At 41.5% G+C, this 14,687-nt stretch overlaps 1 protein-coding gene across 2 annotated transcripts in view; it reads right to left on the reverse strand.

Annotated features, from left to right (window-relative positions):
* The window catches only part of THBS2 (thrombospondin 2), a 33,327-nt gene extending 19,784 nt beyond the window's left edge, over positions 1-13,543 (reverse strand). Inside the window, exons 1-10 of one of the 2 annotated variants that reach the window (XM_085055396.1) lie at positions 13,491-13,543; positions 12,034-12,108; positions 10,552-11,108; positions 9,003-9,087; positions 4,348-4,541; positions 3,421-3,561; positions 3,080-3,176; positions 2,186-2,356; positions 1,198-1,374; positions 301-474 (exon numbers count right to left, since the gene is read on the reverse strand). In XM_085055396.1, the coding sequence (XP_084911522.1) occupies positions 301-474; positions 1,198-1,374; positions 2,186-2,356; positions 3,080-3,176; positions 3,421-3,561; positions 4,348-4,541; positions 9,003-9,087; positions 10,552-11,108; positions 12,034-12,103 (1,666 nt within the window). In that variant the 5' untranslated portion in view covers positions 12,104-12,108; positions 13,491-13,543. Of the gene's footprint in view, positions 1-300; positions 475-1,197; positions 1,375-2,185; positions 2,357-3,079; positions 3,177-3,420; positions 3,562-4,347; positions 4,542-9,002; positions 9,088-10,551; positions 11,109-12,033; positions 12,109-13,242; positions 13,378-13,490 lie in introns of those variants that run through there. The other variant, XM_085055395.1, reaches the window with a different exon arrangement.
* Positions 13,544-14,687: the final 1,144 nt, after the last annotated feature.

Raw genomic sequence — 14,687 nt, forward strand, 5'->3', positions numbered from 1 at the left:
AGGGTTATTAAGTGCATTTAAGACTAATTACTATTGATTTAATAAGAAAAGATTACAGATTGCTACATCCAGTTGAATACCCTACCAGTGAATTGCTATTTAAAAAAGGAATACTTGTTCAAGAAAGTGAGTATCAAGAACATGTGTGAAACCCCATTGAACAGCACTCAAAACAGTTAAATGTCCTTCACTGAAACAAAAGTATAATTAGCAGATTCCTGTAGTGTCACTTCATAATTACCCATTAAAGAGATAACAGCAATAATAATTACTCAGACTGAATAAAGAACGAATACCAACCAATTGGACAATCCTTCTTATTGCACATATCATGTTGCTTGGTGTCTCCCACACATGGCTTTCCTCCATACTGTGGCTCAGGACTGTTACAGAGACGAGACCTCTCACGAATTCCTCCTCCACAGGTAACAGTGCAGGCAGACCACGGAGACCACGGACCCCACTGGCCATTCACTAAGATATGCAGAAGAGCAGAGCATCACAGGCAATATAGTGGGGACATCTGGTGCCAATGACAACAACCCTTTCTTCAGATCCCTCACTAGAGACAGTTTCTCACTGTGTACACAGAAAGATGTTGGCAGATGTTTGCACTGAGATAGCAATATTTCAGAAACAAATGAAAAACATCCAACTGCTTCATAGGCATTTTTTGGCCAATAATTCCAAACAGCATGCCATGACAACTGTATATGCAAAGGGAAAAAAATGGAGGAAAAGTTACATGACAGGAAAGTGAAAGTGTGTAGAATAAAAGGTCTCTAAAAAGGTTTAAAAGTGTAGGTGAGTAATTAATTGTGTTGAATGTGTAAAATATACATCCATAATTTCAAACAAAGCAGACTATTGGGGGATTTTATGTCTATTCTCAACAAGCACAATGCTAGCTTCCTTTTAGAAAGAAAGTGGGGTTTTTTTTATGTGCAGAGATATATCACTAAAATGGAAATTTCCCAAACTCTTAATATTTAAAGCCAAATTATAACTTGGAAGGTTTACAAAACCTCTGACTGCATTGTAGTCTTCATTTTCAAAGCACCCTCATGTGTTATTTCACTTGTGAAACAAAATTTTATTTTCCATCACAGAAATTCACTGCCATTTAGATCTGAGTAAAGAGAAGGAATTCAGCTGGAATATTACTGCGATACTTGTGATTCAACACCACAGACATACCTGGACATGGAACCTTCTCACACTTCTCCGTTTCACGCCCATTTCCCACACAGTTTTTCCCACCCATCTGGGGAATAGGAGAATTGCAGAGGCGGATGCGGGTGATATTTCCTACTCCACAGGTAACTGAACAGGAAGACCAGGGGGACCAGTGACTCCAGCCACCATCTTGACGTACTGCCAGAGAAAAGAGCAAAACTCAAGCAAACAGCCCACCTGCAGCAGTAATACAAACTCACTTGTGCAGTTAACCTTCTAATGAGCCTCTCATCACATCTGATGAAATGTTCCATCTCTTTCTCACCATTTCACTTACAAAGCCCAGCATGCCAGCTCAGGTACTCAAGAAATGCTTTCTTGGGAATTTCAGTAACCAACATATCACGAACAATGATGTTAGATAAAAATAAACTTTCCCAACAAAGCAAATACTTGTTCAAAATGCACATTTGGACATCTAGCAGTCTCAGCTGCTAGATATTGCCTTAGGTAATATATTAGCTTGGATATCACAGGTACCTGCAATAGTATTAACTGCACTTCTGAAATATCATTTTTGTAAGGGCCTTAAATATAAAAGTTGTTCGATATTTCACAAAAGTCTTCCACGATTACCATATTCCTAAACACAACTAAGTTAACAGGATGGCCCAACAATCAATGAATGGCAGATGTAAACACAGCCCCAGGTATCAGATTGTGAACTAAGTGTCATCTCCAAACTGAGTTCAAACAAAATCTACGGTTAAAGAAAGGATCACCCATCATCTTTTTTTTTTTAACATAGCTGAGCCCAGAGTGCACATACCTATTAAATTGTCAGGAAAAGGAGAAGTATTTCAAAGGTAAAAAATGCCAAAAAATCTAGTGATAGCAACTTTAATTGTACATATAGGATTTCTCAAGTACATACTGTCCTGATTAAGCCTGGTTTTGCCTTGAGATGTCCAAGGAAGCTTTTAAAAAAGGAAGAAATTTTACTACTTACTGCGATGGTCACATTTCTTAAAGCTGCACATCCTTGTCTGGATGTGTGGGCCTGTACAAGCACTCCTGGTGACATCACATGACCTTCCTCGCATCTGAGTCCCAGAGCCACAGGTAACTGAGCACTTTGTCCAGTCTGACCACGGTGACCACCCTTCCTCACTGTCATCAGCTGCAGAGCGAAAGGTAAGAACAAGTGCTTAGTTTTCAAAGTTGCTCTATTATCCTATTCAGAAGATCTTCACTCCAATTTTTCTGCAGAATATGTACTTTAACATTTAGATCTCTCCTTTTCTTATTTTGCTTTCCCAAGTTGCCGCTGAAGCTATGGAATTACAGTGTAATATAATGAGAGGTTAGTTCAGATAAGAACTTGGATCTTCACAAAGTTGTGTGCAGTGTGTTTGCATGAGGCACTGATCTTTGGAGGAAGAACATCTTATCTGTAGAATGGACTGAGCCAAAAACTGAGTCCCAACTGCCTCTGGCTTCAGAATACAGGTCAGTATGATGAGATTGGCTCCATCTTTGAAAGCTACATAATGGTGAACGTGACCAAGAGCGCACTGCAAGAATGTACCCTACGCTCTGAATGGGCAAAAAAACATTAAACATGACAGGGGAGAAGCATGTATTTAACATTTTGTGCCCAAGGTAGCTAGGCAAGTTATCATCTTAATTCTAAGCAACCAATATAACCACTGAAGACCAACCAAGTCTTCCAGAGTGTAATTTCAAGCACCCGAGTTCTTCATATGATCTTTGTATACATACAAGTTTTATATTTGAACTTACCTGCCTTGACATCTTACTTGTTTTGAGCTTTCCAAAACACTAATAGTGATTTTAAACAATGGTAAAAACTAGCTATCTTTCTCCTTGGCTAAATACTCACAGTGAGAGCAGACTGGACAGCATTCACCTTCAACAAAAGATGGATCAGCACAGGAGACTGCTGGGCAGGTGATTTGATTGCACACAATTTTGGAATCCTAAAGGCAAAGAAATCAACTTACTGATTTGAGCTCACAGACAGAAGTAAATGAAGGCCGACATCTGGGCAAGTTACACGTGTGGAAATGTTTTAATTTGTTCTAACTGTCATAGACATGGGGACTACTCTTTATAAATGTCATTAAGTCCAACCAAGATCTAAGTAAATATGACCTGACCTGGACAGAGCTGGATTAAACCCACTGTCCAATTTTGCAGAAAAGAATATTTCCAAAACCTTACCTGGCAAATGCACTTGGTGCAGCTATCTACAATCCAACTTTCTTTATCTGCAAAGACACGGCCATCCTGCCAGCAAACTGGCTGGCTCTTCAGTGTTTTGTTAGGCCCAATCAGCTCCCACATAATTTGGTTCTCTTCAGACTAGATGATGAAGTAAATGAAAACACAGAGCGTATTTCATAAGCAAACCGTTTTAAACAGACAAAACTGAGGCACCACTGAACTTAATTCTTCCATTTAAAAATGTATTTTTACATATATACATACATAAAGAAGATGATATCAAGCATTGCAATACTACATAGCAATTCTTCTAGCAATGGCACAAAAACAGTCCCACAATACTAAGGGAAATCTGTTCTTACCCATTTTGCTTTCCTCTAGTACATCTCATCTTTAGATGAGAAGACTTTAGTCCTGAGACAGGGCATAGTAATAAAATTCCTTCAGACATAATCAGCTGGTTCAGAATAAGAAAAGGGGCAGACTTCAACAAATCGCCATCATACTTCAACTGTGAAAATCCCATACATTTACTTACAGTTTAGGTACTCATATAGCCATTAAATGATGTATTCATAAATAGTGTAAACATGGCTTTAACAAAGCTTTAATAGTACGCAGGCAAGGTAGAGATTGCTAGCTTTCAATTTCCAGACCTTTAGGAGGATTGATTTCCCTTGTGTATGAGTGCATGTGCTCTTTCAAACACAGACTATGAAAAACAAGTCTTGATGAAAGTATTTTACTCAAGAACTACCAAACTAGTGACAATGAAAAGAGGACATCTTTAGCTTATGTAGAAATACTAACAGGTGTTCATATGTTATACAGAAATCACTATTAACTGCCCCTGGTGTAAAACAAAGAAGGACAGAGCACTGCACAGCAGACCTCTGTCAGTTCTGCAGACTTGCAGGTACCTACCACTTTTTGGAGGTTATCAGCCAAGTTGTTGACCACAATGCGCAGGCCGGTGAGCTCTGTGAACATTGACCCCAGCTCTTCACAGGAGCGGTCACAGAATTCAGCCTTCTCTGGTTTCTCACCCACATACTCGGTTGTGACAGAGGGGCTCAAGTGAAGGATTTCAGTGCTCTCATTGATGGTGTTCACTTCAGCTGGTAGCAAGAGAATTAAAGAGAAGAGCAGCATATGTGAAGCTCCGCCACAGATTACATATTCCTGCTGAAATCACAGATTGGAACCCATGGGTAGGCTTTAAACACATCTATTTTGGCACAGCTTCATGCTTATTACACCCATGAATAAAAGAGGGGTTAGATGTCAGCTGGGTCCAATTATAGGCTTTTCCTTTTCAAATTAAGATCCAAGCTGTGTCTCACATGACCCTCAGTTTAAAACTGTGGGCACTGCAACACATTCATTTATGAAGAAGGCTAACAAAAGGACATAGTATCAAAAAGGCAAACTCATTTTATCCACTCAGACATAAAAAGTTTCAGATTTTTTCCTGACCTATCACACTTTCTAAAGGCAGAGAAATAGGCAAGAGAAAGAGTTTCCTTTTAGAAAGTCATTGTCCTTGTTCTGTCCATAAATTCCATAGTTACTTGGATCAAATTTGGACCATTGTGCAATTTGCAACCATTATGCAGACTTTGGGCTGCTCTATATTGCACTGCCCAGTGTTAAGCTCAGAGGAGCTGCTACAACAATCATTTCATTCTGAAGTTAAATGGAGGTCAAGCTAAGATCAGGCAGATTATTTGATTTATCACTCCAAACACTCCTCCAAAAGGCAGATTGTAATTAAAACAAGAACTTTGCATGCATTAGACAGGGAGAACTGAACATGTTCTAATGTAATTTTTAAAGATAACAGTGTCTAGAGCAGATTCCTGAAAAAATAACATAACAGAAAGCATGATTTGTAATTAATAAAAAAACCCCACATAGATAAGTAAATAAAAGAGTCTATGTTCTGTTAAACACTAAAATCTCCATCAGGTGATTAGATTGATCCCATCAATCTTGTGGATTCCATGGAAGCTTCCTCTAAGGACTCTATGATACTTTCAAATTTGGTATCAGCTAAACAGAAATCCATACTGGCCTATCTCTCAATAAAGACTTATTTAGCAGATTTAGTGATGTTGGAATAGCTCAAGGTTACCAAAGAGAAAAGACAAGCAAAAGATATAGCAATTTAAAAAGAAGAAATCAGCACAGGAATATGTGCCATAAAACATGCTTCAAAACCTCAACACCATTCAGTGCTGACAAATCACCAAAGGTGGCAAAGCTTCAGAAATGTTAAAGTCTTGATTTGATGCTTTGCCGTACAATTTAAAGTGCTATATTTAAATATAAAAGGAAATGAAAATGGGAGCAAAGTACTCTTCATTCATTGGGAATGCTAAAAATAAAAGAACAAAGAACCAACCCACAATATGACATTAAGTGATTACTTCTCAACCAAATTTAAAATTATTGGCTTGATGTGCTTTTAAATTAGCTATGAAATATCTGCCACTAGCCAAGGCCTACAAAAAATTGTTCGCAGTTTGAGAAGTTGAAGCAATTGTCCAGCTTCCTTTACAGGATGCGAGAAAACCACATTGCAGATCAGAACTCTCTGTGTCATAACAGTTTATTTCAGCTGCTTTTTGATTCCCTGGAAAGAATGCAATTTTCCTACCGCATTGAAACACTAGATTACTCAGATCCCCCCATAGCACTTCTCAGATCGTTAATTTCATATTTTTCAAGCCAACATGGAGTATGCCTTGACCGGAACATTCTGAGGACATTAATAAAGCTGCAATCTCAGCAGGAAACATAAACCAAAACTATGTTAGAAGAACTAAATCCTCACTTCCTACTGGTACTTGGCAATGACTGAAAGAAGATGCCTGGGGATCACTGGGAAATCAGTTCTCTGCTGCTGGCTTCCTGCTAATTTCCTAAGGACCACATGATTATTGTTAAAATGAGAAACCAGGGGAGCAAAATGTGCATCCTTTCACATATGCAAATGTTATTCTGTTCATATAGCTCAAGAAGGGATTTTATTGATGTGCCTGTTTAGGTGTGTTTTTGCCATCTTCCCTATCCAGTCCAGTGTATAAATCCTGCCTAAAGGATTTGCAGCCACCACAGACATACTTTCCTAACCTCAACCAAACACCATTCCCAAGCCACCATTTCGCCATATGTCCCATTTTCATATTAGGTTTAAAAATACATTGAGAAAACACAGTCCTGTCTCTTTTTGTGTCCTCAAGGCTGAGGAAACTTTATTGGTAACATCTGCCTCACTGTTATTGGACATCAACACACAAATACATTATCTGAATGCCTGTCCCTCAGCTCAACAGGTAGGCCATCAAAATGAGAAAATATGTACCCTGTGGTCAGTAACATCACTCATGGCTTTTCAACTGTGGTAATTGTCACTTGCATCATGCCCCCAAGTTTCAGTTCTGGGCCCAGTATTGTTTAAATCATTCATCAATGACTTGGATAAAGAGGCAGATGCCTCCTCAGCAAGTTCACTGAAAACACAAAGCTGAGAGGAGGGGCCAATACCCCAGAGGGCTGTGCAGCCCTCCAGAGGGACTTCAACAGGCTGGAGAGACGGGCAAAGAAGAACCATTCTGTTCTTCTGTTCAGCCTGGGTGAAGCCACATCTAGAGTGCTGTGTCCAGTTCTGGGCTCCTCAGTGCAAGACAGACAGACATGGAGCTTCTGGAGTGGGTCCAGCCAAGGACTACAAAGGTAATTAAGGGACTGGAACATCCCTCTTAAGAGGAAAGGCTGAGGGAGCTGGGCCTATTCAGCCTCAAGAAGAAACAACTGAGAGGGGATCTCATCAATAAATAAATATCTAAAAGGAGAGTGTCAAGCAGATGGAGGCAGGCTCTTCCTGGTGGTGCCAAGCAACAGGCAGAAACTGATGCACAGAAAGTTCTACCTGAATAAAAGGAAGAACTTCTGTACTGTGTGGGTGACAGCACTGGAACAGATTGCCCAGAGAGGTTGTAGAGTCTCCCTCACTGGAGATATTCAAGAATAATCTGGACACAATCCTGTGCTGTGAGGTTTAGGATGACCCTGCTTGAGCAGGGAGGTTACAGCGATGACCAATGTGTCCCTTTCCAACCTGACCCATTCTGTGAATATGCAATTAAGCTGGATAGGCAATGTCAGAAAATCAGATGTGTACATAACAAACCTCTTGAGTAATTTTGATGGCCTCAGTGTGCTAATAACTCTCTTCTGTTACTGCACAAGAAATTTCCATCTTGTACTGTTTTCTTGGTGTTGCAAAGTAAAAGTAAAAATACTGTGAATTGAATTATTTGCTAATTACTTCCCAGGAAGTATAAAACAAAAACGCCAAATCTGTATAATTTATCGAACTGAAAATTTGGCAGTTAACAGATGTGATAAAAATACTTTAAGAAAATATTATCTGTTGGTTATCATCTGCAGCTTAAAGCTGTATAAGAATTCTTCCTAAGGTATGTATCAGCATGAAGAACTCAATTATTCCTTTAGGCTCCCATTGGCTTCTTCTTCATAGTAGAGGTGCAGTAACACCCCATTTCTCCTCGGTGACATTTCAAAACATTTGGTCCCCTTTTGAAGAAGTCAACATCTGCTATGGTTTAATTTCTGGGTGTTGCACAAACAAGGAAAAAATTGAATTCAATCTGCTTAACTGATTTTCTCTATGTCACATATTTAAGCAAAGAAACAAAAATAATGGCATTTCAGGTAACAGGAGTTTCAAACAAAACCCTGAAGTCGCAATTGCCTTGTGCACCCACCATATTCCTCTGACAGATTCAGCTGACTGATTCTTGACTGAGCTCTTGTCAGCTACAAGCATGGGGAAGTAAAATAGTTAGCACCTCCCATGAGCTTGAGTACCAAACTTTAACACATATTTGACAAATAATCCTAATTCTCTCATGAGAAATCCACTACACTCCTACACAGAGCGCTCCTCTCCTGGTGGGGTCAGCATGAACTAGACTACTAAGAACACATGTCAGCTTGTAACATACATGCCTTCAATATCTCTTCCTTTGATTTCTTATTTTCCTGAGGTTGTTTTGATCAACAATATTTTGGCATTCAAATCCAAAGCCTCTTTCAGTCAACAAAGGTATTGCCAAGGAATTCAGTGTCTTTAAGACTGGCAGACTAGTTTGTGGGCCCATTGACAGTCATCAGCAGAATTCAGAAGCAACATTACCTGCCTCATGCTCAAAGAATCACAGAAAACTCATGTAAGAAAATATATGTTTTCATATATATACATTTTCCTTCCATTTTTACTAATTTCTTGCTCAATGGCTTTTCTTCCAACTTAAAAACAGAGGCTCAGAGTTATAAACCTAAGCAACCCAGCTAAAATAATAGGCTAGAGAGTAGAAATGACATCCTATAAACATATCAACACCTAAGTTCCCATTACCACCAAAAAGCAACTCATTCTCTTTTTCATTTCAAGCGGATGTGTTGCATGGTTTTAGGATAATATGTCACCACTGCTATTTCTAATTTTCAGATTCAACTGAACAGTATTAACAAGATAACAAAAGCCTTACTTGACTGGCTTCTCTGGCATCCTTTCTTACGCAGAACATCCTCTATTGAAGCATCAAAGATTAACTGAATGTTTTGCAAAAGACCCTGTAATAATAAATTTGAAAAGCAATTAAAAACAGTAAGATCAATTTTTGAGTAATTAATAACTGATCTGTCTCAATGCCATGCTACTGACTGGGTTCAGACATAAGCAAATATATAAAAAACAATCTACAAGGTATTAAACCTGACGCACAGGAAAAAAAAAAGTGGTTATAAAATTGTTATATACAATTTCATACCTATAAGCTACAAAGCTAGGTATGTTCTGAAACATGTCATAATAAGAGACATTGATCTGCTATGAGTTCAAATCTCCAGTTTCATAGTGAATTTTAGATTGTAGCTCTACAAGACATTTGTCATAAGGTCAAAGCCAACTTTCCTGCACCATCACACTTCCATCCTCAGCCAGTGATTCCAAGGCATCATAGTTCACTGGCTCCTCAATTGTGCTGACACCACCATGAGACAACATTCTAAAACCAGACCAGTGTCTATTTCACTTGGGAAAAAACCCTCAAAGAAGAAAAAAATTAATTAAAACCAAGATTGTTTCAGAGAGCCTCTTAACAGTGCAGCTTCAGAACCAGTTTTATGAGCACTACTGATGGAGTAATTTAGTCACAGAGGCAGGAACAGAGAGGCTGTGGGCAAGAACTTCTGACACCCCTGTCAAAACTGGTGACCCCATGGAACCAAACTCCAACATGTTAGGCTCTGCTTGAAAACTAGATGGCACAACATGATGAGAAAGAAAGGGCTTTTTGAAATTTTTGGAGCCAAGTTTGATTTCAGTTGTGAATGAGAAGAAGCCATCCTTAAAGCAGTTGTGCCAGATCACATCACTATATGATATGAGGCAGAAGGTTATTTTCATTTGATAGGAAAACCAGAAAGCTTATAATTTCTTAATCTCAAACATTTTCCACAAAAAGAAAAATAATCTAATTTACAGGACTGATCAAAAATTTTTATTCTATTTAGTTTTTCAAAATTTTCCTCTTTTTGAATTTAAATTGAAATGTTCAAATTGGCAAACCAGGATGGACCAACACCCCATGCTTTGGGTCCATTAAAAATTAATTTTTTTCTTCTTCTTTCAAATGAAAAATAAAAATCTTGACATGTTCTCATGATTTAGATATATTCAATGGAAAAACAGTTCTTCAAGAAATTTGCAAAGAATTCTATAAATCACCACAATAAATCCAACATCTCTAAAAGTCTTACATCTGGAAAAGGCATAGGAAAGCCCAAAAATTGGTTTAGCACACTTTTCCTGGATTTGGACTTTGCTTTGCCAGGCCTTTGCGTTCAGGAACTCCAAAATCCCACAACACAGATCCAGCAATCAATAAAAAAACACTCTGAAGAAACTCTGCTTGGGATGCCTGTGACTCCATCAAATCCAAGAGGCACTGGGAGAAACAAAACTGCACCTACTGCATCTTCTTAAACTACTTGCAGTTACCTTCTTACCACACTGGAGACCCAAGCTTCACCTACCCTGAAATGATTCTCCCGAGTGGAACCTTTCGCCACGTACAGCTTGCTGTTCTCTGCTTTCAGCTGTTCATAGAAAGGCTCCTCCAGGATGAAGCTGTCAATAAGGTCACAGCCAACATAGAGGTTATAGTTCTCCCCTGTTATCTGCACGGTGAGGTTCTTCCACTGCGAGTCAGCAAGGTCCACATCTTCCAGGGAAATCACGTTCTGGAAGCCATCCACCCAATAGATAAGGTCCAGGGTGTTGGCCCGGCCATTGGAAATGATCTCAAACTGCCTCTCACTGATGCCGGGACCCTCTAAAGCAAGGATGGTGCCTCTAGATTGCCTGTCCTGCCTCAGGGTGGCTGAAAGGATAAAGCCCTCATTCTGCCGTATTAGTTTTAGGATCTTTTTTAATTTCTCCGGTTTACATGGAGGTATATGGTCAAACCGAATGAAACGATATGCTGGCATAGTGAGGTCTGGGCCCCGGAACAACTTTGCCCCAACTGTCTTTCGGTTTATGTTACTGACTTGAAGTAAATCAAAGGTAGTCTCCTCTTCCTTGTCACCATCTGAAAAAGTTAACAGTGTGTGACAATGCATCTACAAAAGGTCTTACAAGAAACAACTCTGCACACTATACTTAGTAACTGCAATTATAGGACAGACATTAAGGACCAGAAGAGTAAACCCAATACTTTCCTGCTTCCACAGATGGAACTGTTCCTAATAGCAGGCAAGTGAATTGTATTTTCTACCTGACATTTTCATTTTTATGACAATTCTCTCCTCCTATGTGTACAAATATTTTTTATTATATACTTATATGTATGACTTCATATTTTTTAGCACTATATAGTGCATACTTGTGTATATATATATATATACACACACTATATGCCATATATATGCCTACACATGGATGCATTTAGCAATTTATTCATTAAATACTTTTAATATATATGAATGGATAAGCAATTTGAGGCAATTTATCTATTTTGATTGCCAGATAATGAAAATCAAATTATGAGAATCCATGTGGCTTCATGACAACAGGATGAAAGAGATTTGGTTTTTACAAAATTGCAACCAAGAAGTCAGATGTAAATGAATGTCTGGCACTGTGCCAACTTCCATTCTGCCTAAATTTGGTCCGTAGATGTCTATTTCTTTACATCTATCTTTTTAAAATGTTCATCCCACTCAGTGATTCTGCTGATTTGACTTTCACCATACATTTCCACCACACAGAAAAGTACAACATCAATTATTTCTGGAATTATATATATTTTAATCAATCTAAAGAAAGCAATTTTGAGATATATTAAGAATTCTTCATTTGGCATTGGCAAGGTATATCTGCCAAAGATACCCCAGGCACTTCTAAAAAAATTCTTTTTGATTCCTTTTCCCACAGCAGTTCATAAGCCAACATTTCACAACAACTTTTAGCTTTGGGAGTTACTCTGTATCCAGTTAAGAAGTGTCAGAACTTACCCTGAGCATTTGAGGAAACCCACAGGGTTATCAAGACAGCAAGCCACAACAATCCTCTCCTCTTCAGCATAACTCCTTTGAATAAACCAGAAAGTAGTATGTATTAGGGAAATAATATATATCAACTATAAATAGTACAATTTTCCTCATTGAATGCTGTAAACAGCATCTATACATATAAAATCAGAACTTCTATTTTGTCTGATTCTTGTAACACTTATTCTGGTCTGTTCTTGATGGCAGAAGTAAAACGCAACATCAAGTGAAGGGAAGAGGAGTTATAGATGTTAGAAATCCTTTTCATGAAAGTGTCCTTAATAATAAAAAAAGAAAGATGTGCAGAAAATATACATCATTATTTCCTCCAGGAAATTTCAGTACCTGGCATAGACACCATACAACATTACAGGAGATAAAGCTTATTCCTAGCACATCTTTATTTTAGAGCACAGTATTTAGCCAAAAATCCTTGTAGATTAGATAATGAGATCTAAACTAAATGATGGTTCTGAGTAACAGGGGTACTTTTCAGTACCTTTTTCAGCACCCTGATACAAACTCCTCTCTTCCATATATATACAATCCTCTGTACCCAACCATAGCTGGGATAAAGTGACTCTTAACTTGATGCCGGTTTTGCCCTGTAGCACTGTGTAGTTATAAACCACATAATTGCATCTCCATATGTGTCTCAGCTCACAATGAATGGAGCAGAAGCATTCCTCGGTATGTGTAGAAATCCAGTTCTCTGGATACAGCCAAATAACTCGAGCACTGCCAACTCCACGCATTTTTGCAAGGACTCAGGGATGCCGCCAGCGTTTCCTGTCTACATTTTCTTTGTCCTTCCTGTCTACATTTTCTTTGTCCGACAGGGAACTCTTATTACCTGGCACCCCCAGGCTAGCACCGCTACAGCCAACAGCCGGCAGCCGCCGGGATGCCTCTCTCGCCTCTCTCACCTCTCGCACCCAGCGGCTCCCGGCGGGACCGACCCTGCCCGGACGGCGGGCGCGGCGATGGCAGGGCTGCGGGCAGGTGCCGCACACCCGCCTGCCCTACACTGCTGCCCTCACTCGCACCCCGAGTCCCCGCGGCGAGCTGCCCACGGCGAGCCCTGCCCGGGCGGCGGGAGAGAGCGCAGAGCAGCCCCGCCGCCCCCCGAAGGGCTTCGCGGCGGGCACGGCACCGGCCCGCCGTGCGCCTCACCTGGCATCGGGGAGCCCACGGTGCGCTGGGCTCTGCGGGGCGAGGCCGGTCGGGAGAGGAGCGCGATGCTCTGCTGCTGCCGCTGCCGACACCGTCGCAAGTCCCTGCGCGGCCCCGCGCCCCGCGCCGACGGCTTTATGGGCTGCGGGCAGGGCCCCGCTGTCAATCAGCGGCGCGGGGGCGCGCCCCCGGCTCGCTCCTCCGAGCGGTGACATAACCCCCCGCCGCCCCCTCCCCACCTCGCCTACCTGCGGGACCATCGCGGCCCGGGCCCGCCCCGGCGGGCGGTGCAGGGGCGGTGCGGGGGGCGGGCAGGGCGGCAGCGGCCTGTCCCGGAGCGCGGAGCGGAGCGGCGCGCAGGGGCGGGCAGGGGGGAGTGCCGTCGGTGTGGCGGGGCCGAGCGCGGCAGAGCTCCCGGGAGGAGGCGCCAGGCCCCGCGGCAGGGCAGCAGCGCGGCCCGAGCTGCCGTCGGGGCAGCCGGCGCGGTTCCTGCGGGCGAGAAGCGCTCCTCGGCCCGGCCGGCCGGCCCGGCTCCCCCGGGGGCACTCGGCCGTCTGAGAGCTCGGTGCTCTGCCGCCACCGCGGCAAAACCCGGCCTTCTCGAGGGCTCGGCTCTCTCGTTTTTATCCTTTTTATTTTTAAGTTGTACAACAGCCCAAAGCGGAGAATTGCCCCGATCACATCCCCCGCTCCGTTGGCAAAGTGCTCACTGGCGGTCAGTCAGCAGCTCCTCGAGTGAGCAAAGCACTTCAGTGGTGCTCTCCTGGCCAGAAGCACCGTCCCCTTTCACTCCACGAAGGCGTGCTCCTTCGTGGGGAGCACGGGTTGCAGAATATCTGTGAAAGGATCCTGCATCTGTTGTGAAGAAGCATGGAGTTGACTCAGTTGCCCACAGAATCCAAGAAATGTAGCCTGTCAAATGTATAGGTGGACAAACTTCACAAATCTTAAGAAAAAACCAAAAAACCAAAACCACCAAGATTCCCCCCGCCCCTGAAAAAAAAAAAGAAGAAACAGTATAGGAAGTCATTAACTTTGCCCATCACAATTTGAAATTCCAGTAGAAAAAGGTGTTGATGTTTCAGAACTCAGAAGACTTCAAAAGGCTCAATCTGTCACTACAGCAGGAAACGCCAACGCAAGCACTGCTCCCTTTCCTTTTGCCATGGAAGCTCCTTCCAACTTGGCTGGCCTTGGCCTTGCAGGGTAGCAGGAGCCAAGAAGCCTTCGCCTTTCTCACAGGGTCCAGGGGACCGAGCCAAGCTAGGAGGGAGAGAGCTTTTTTGTCTTCCTAAGACATTTGGTTTTCAGTTTTGCAAAACCACAAGAATTTAAAAAAATAGTTAATGATGTTCACAAAACCTCAGATTCTACTGGGTTTACTCACTCGCCCTTGCTATATTAAGACTTAGTCTTTATATCTATATATGTAGCTGTATGGTGTG

This window comes from Lichenostomus cassidix, chromosome 3 (genome assembly GCF_008360975.1).
Source record: "Lichenostomus cassidix isolate B80296 chromosome 3, HeHo_3.0, whole genome shotgun sequence".
Lineage (NCBI taxonomy): Eukaryota > Metazoa > Chordata > Aves > Passeriformes > Meliphagidae > Lichenostomus > Lichenostomus cassidix.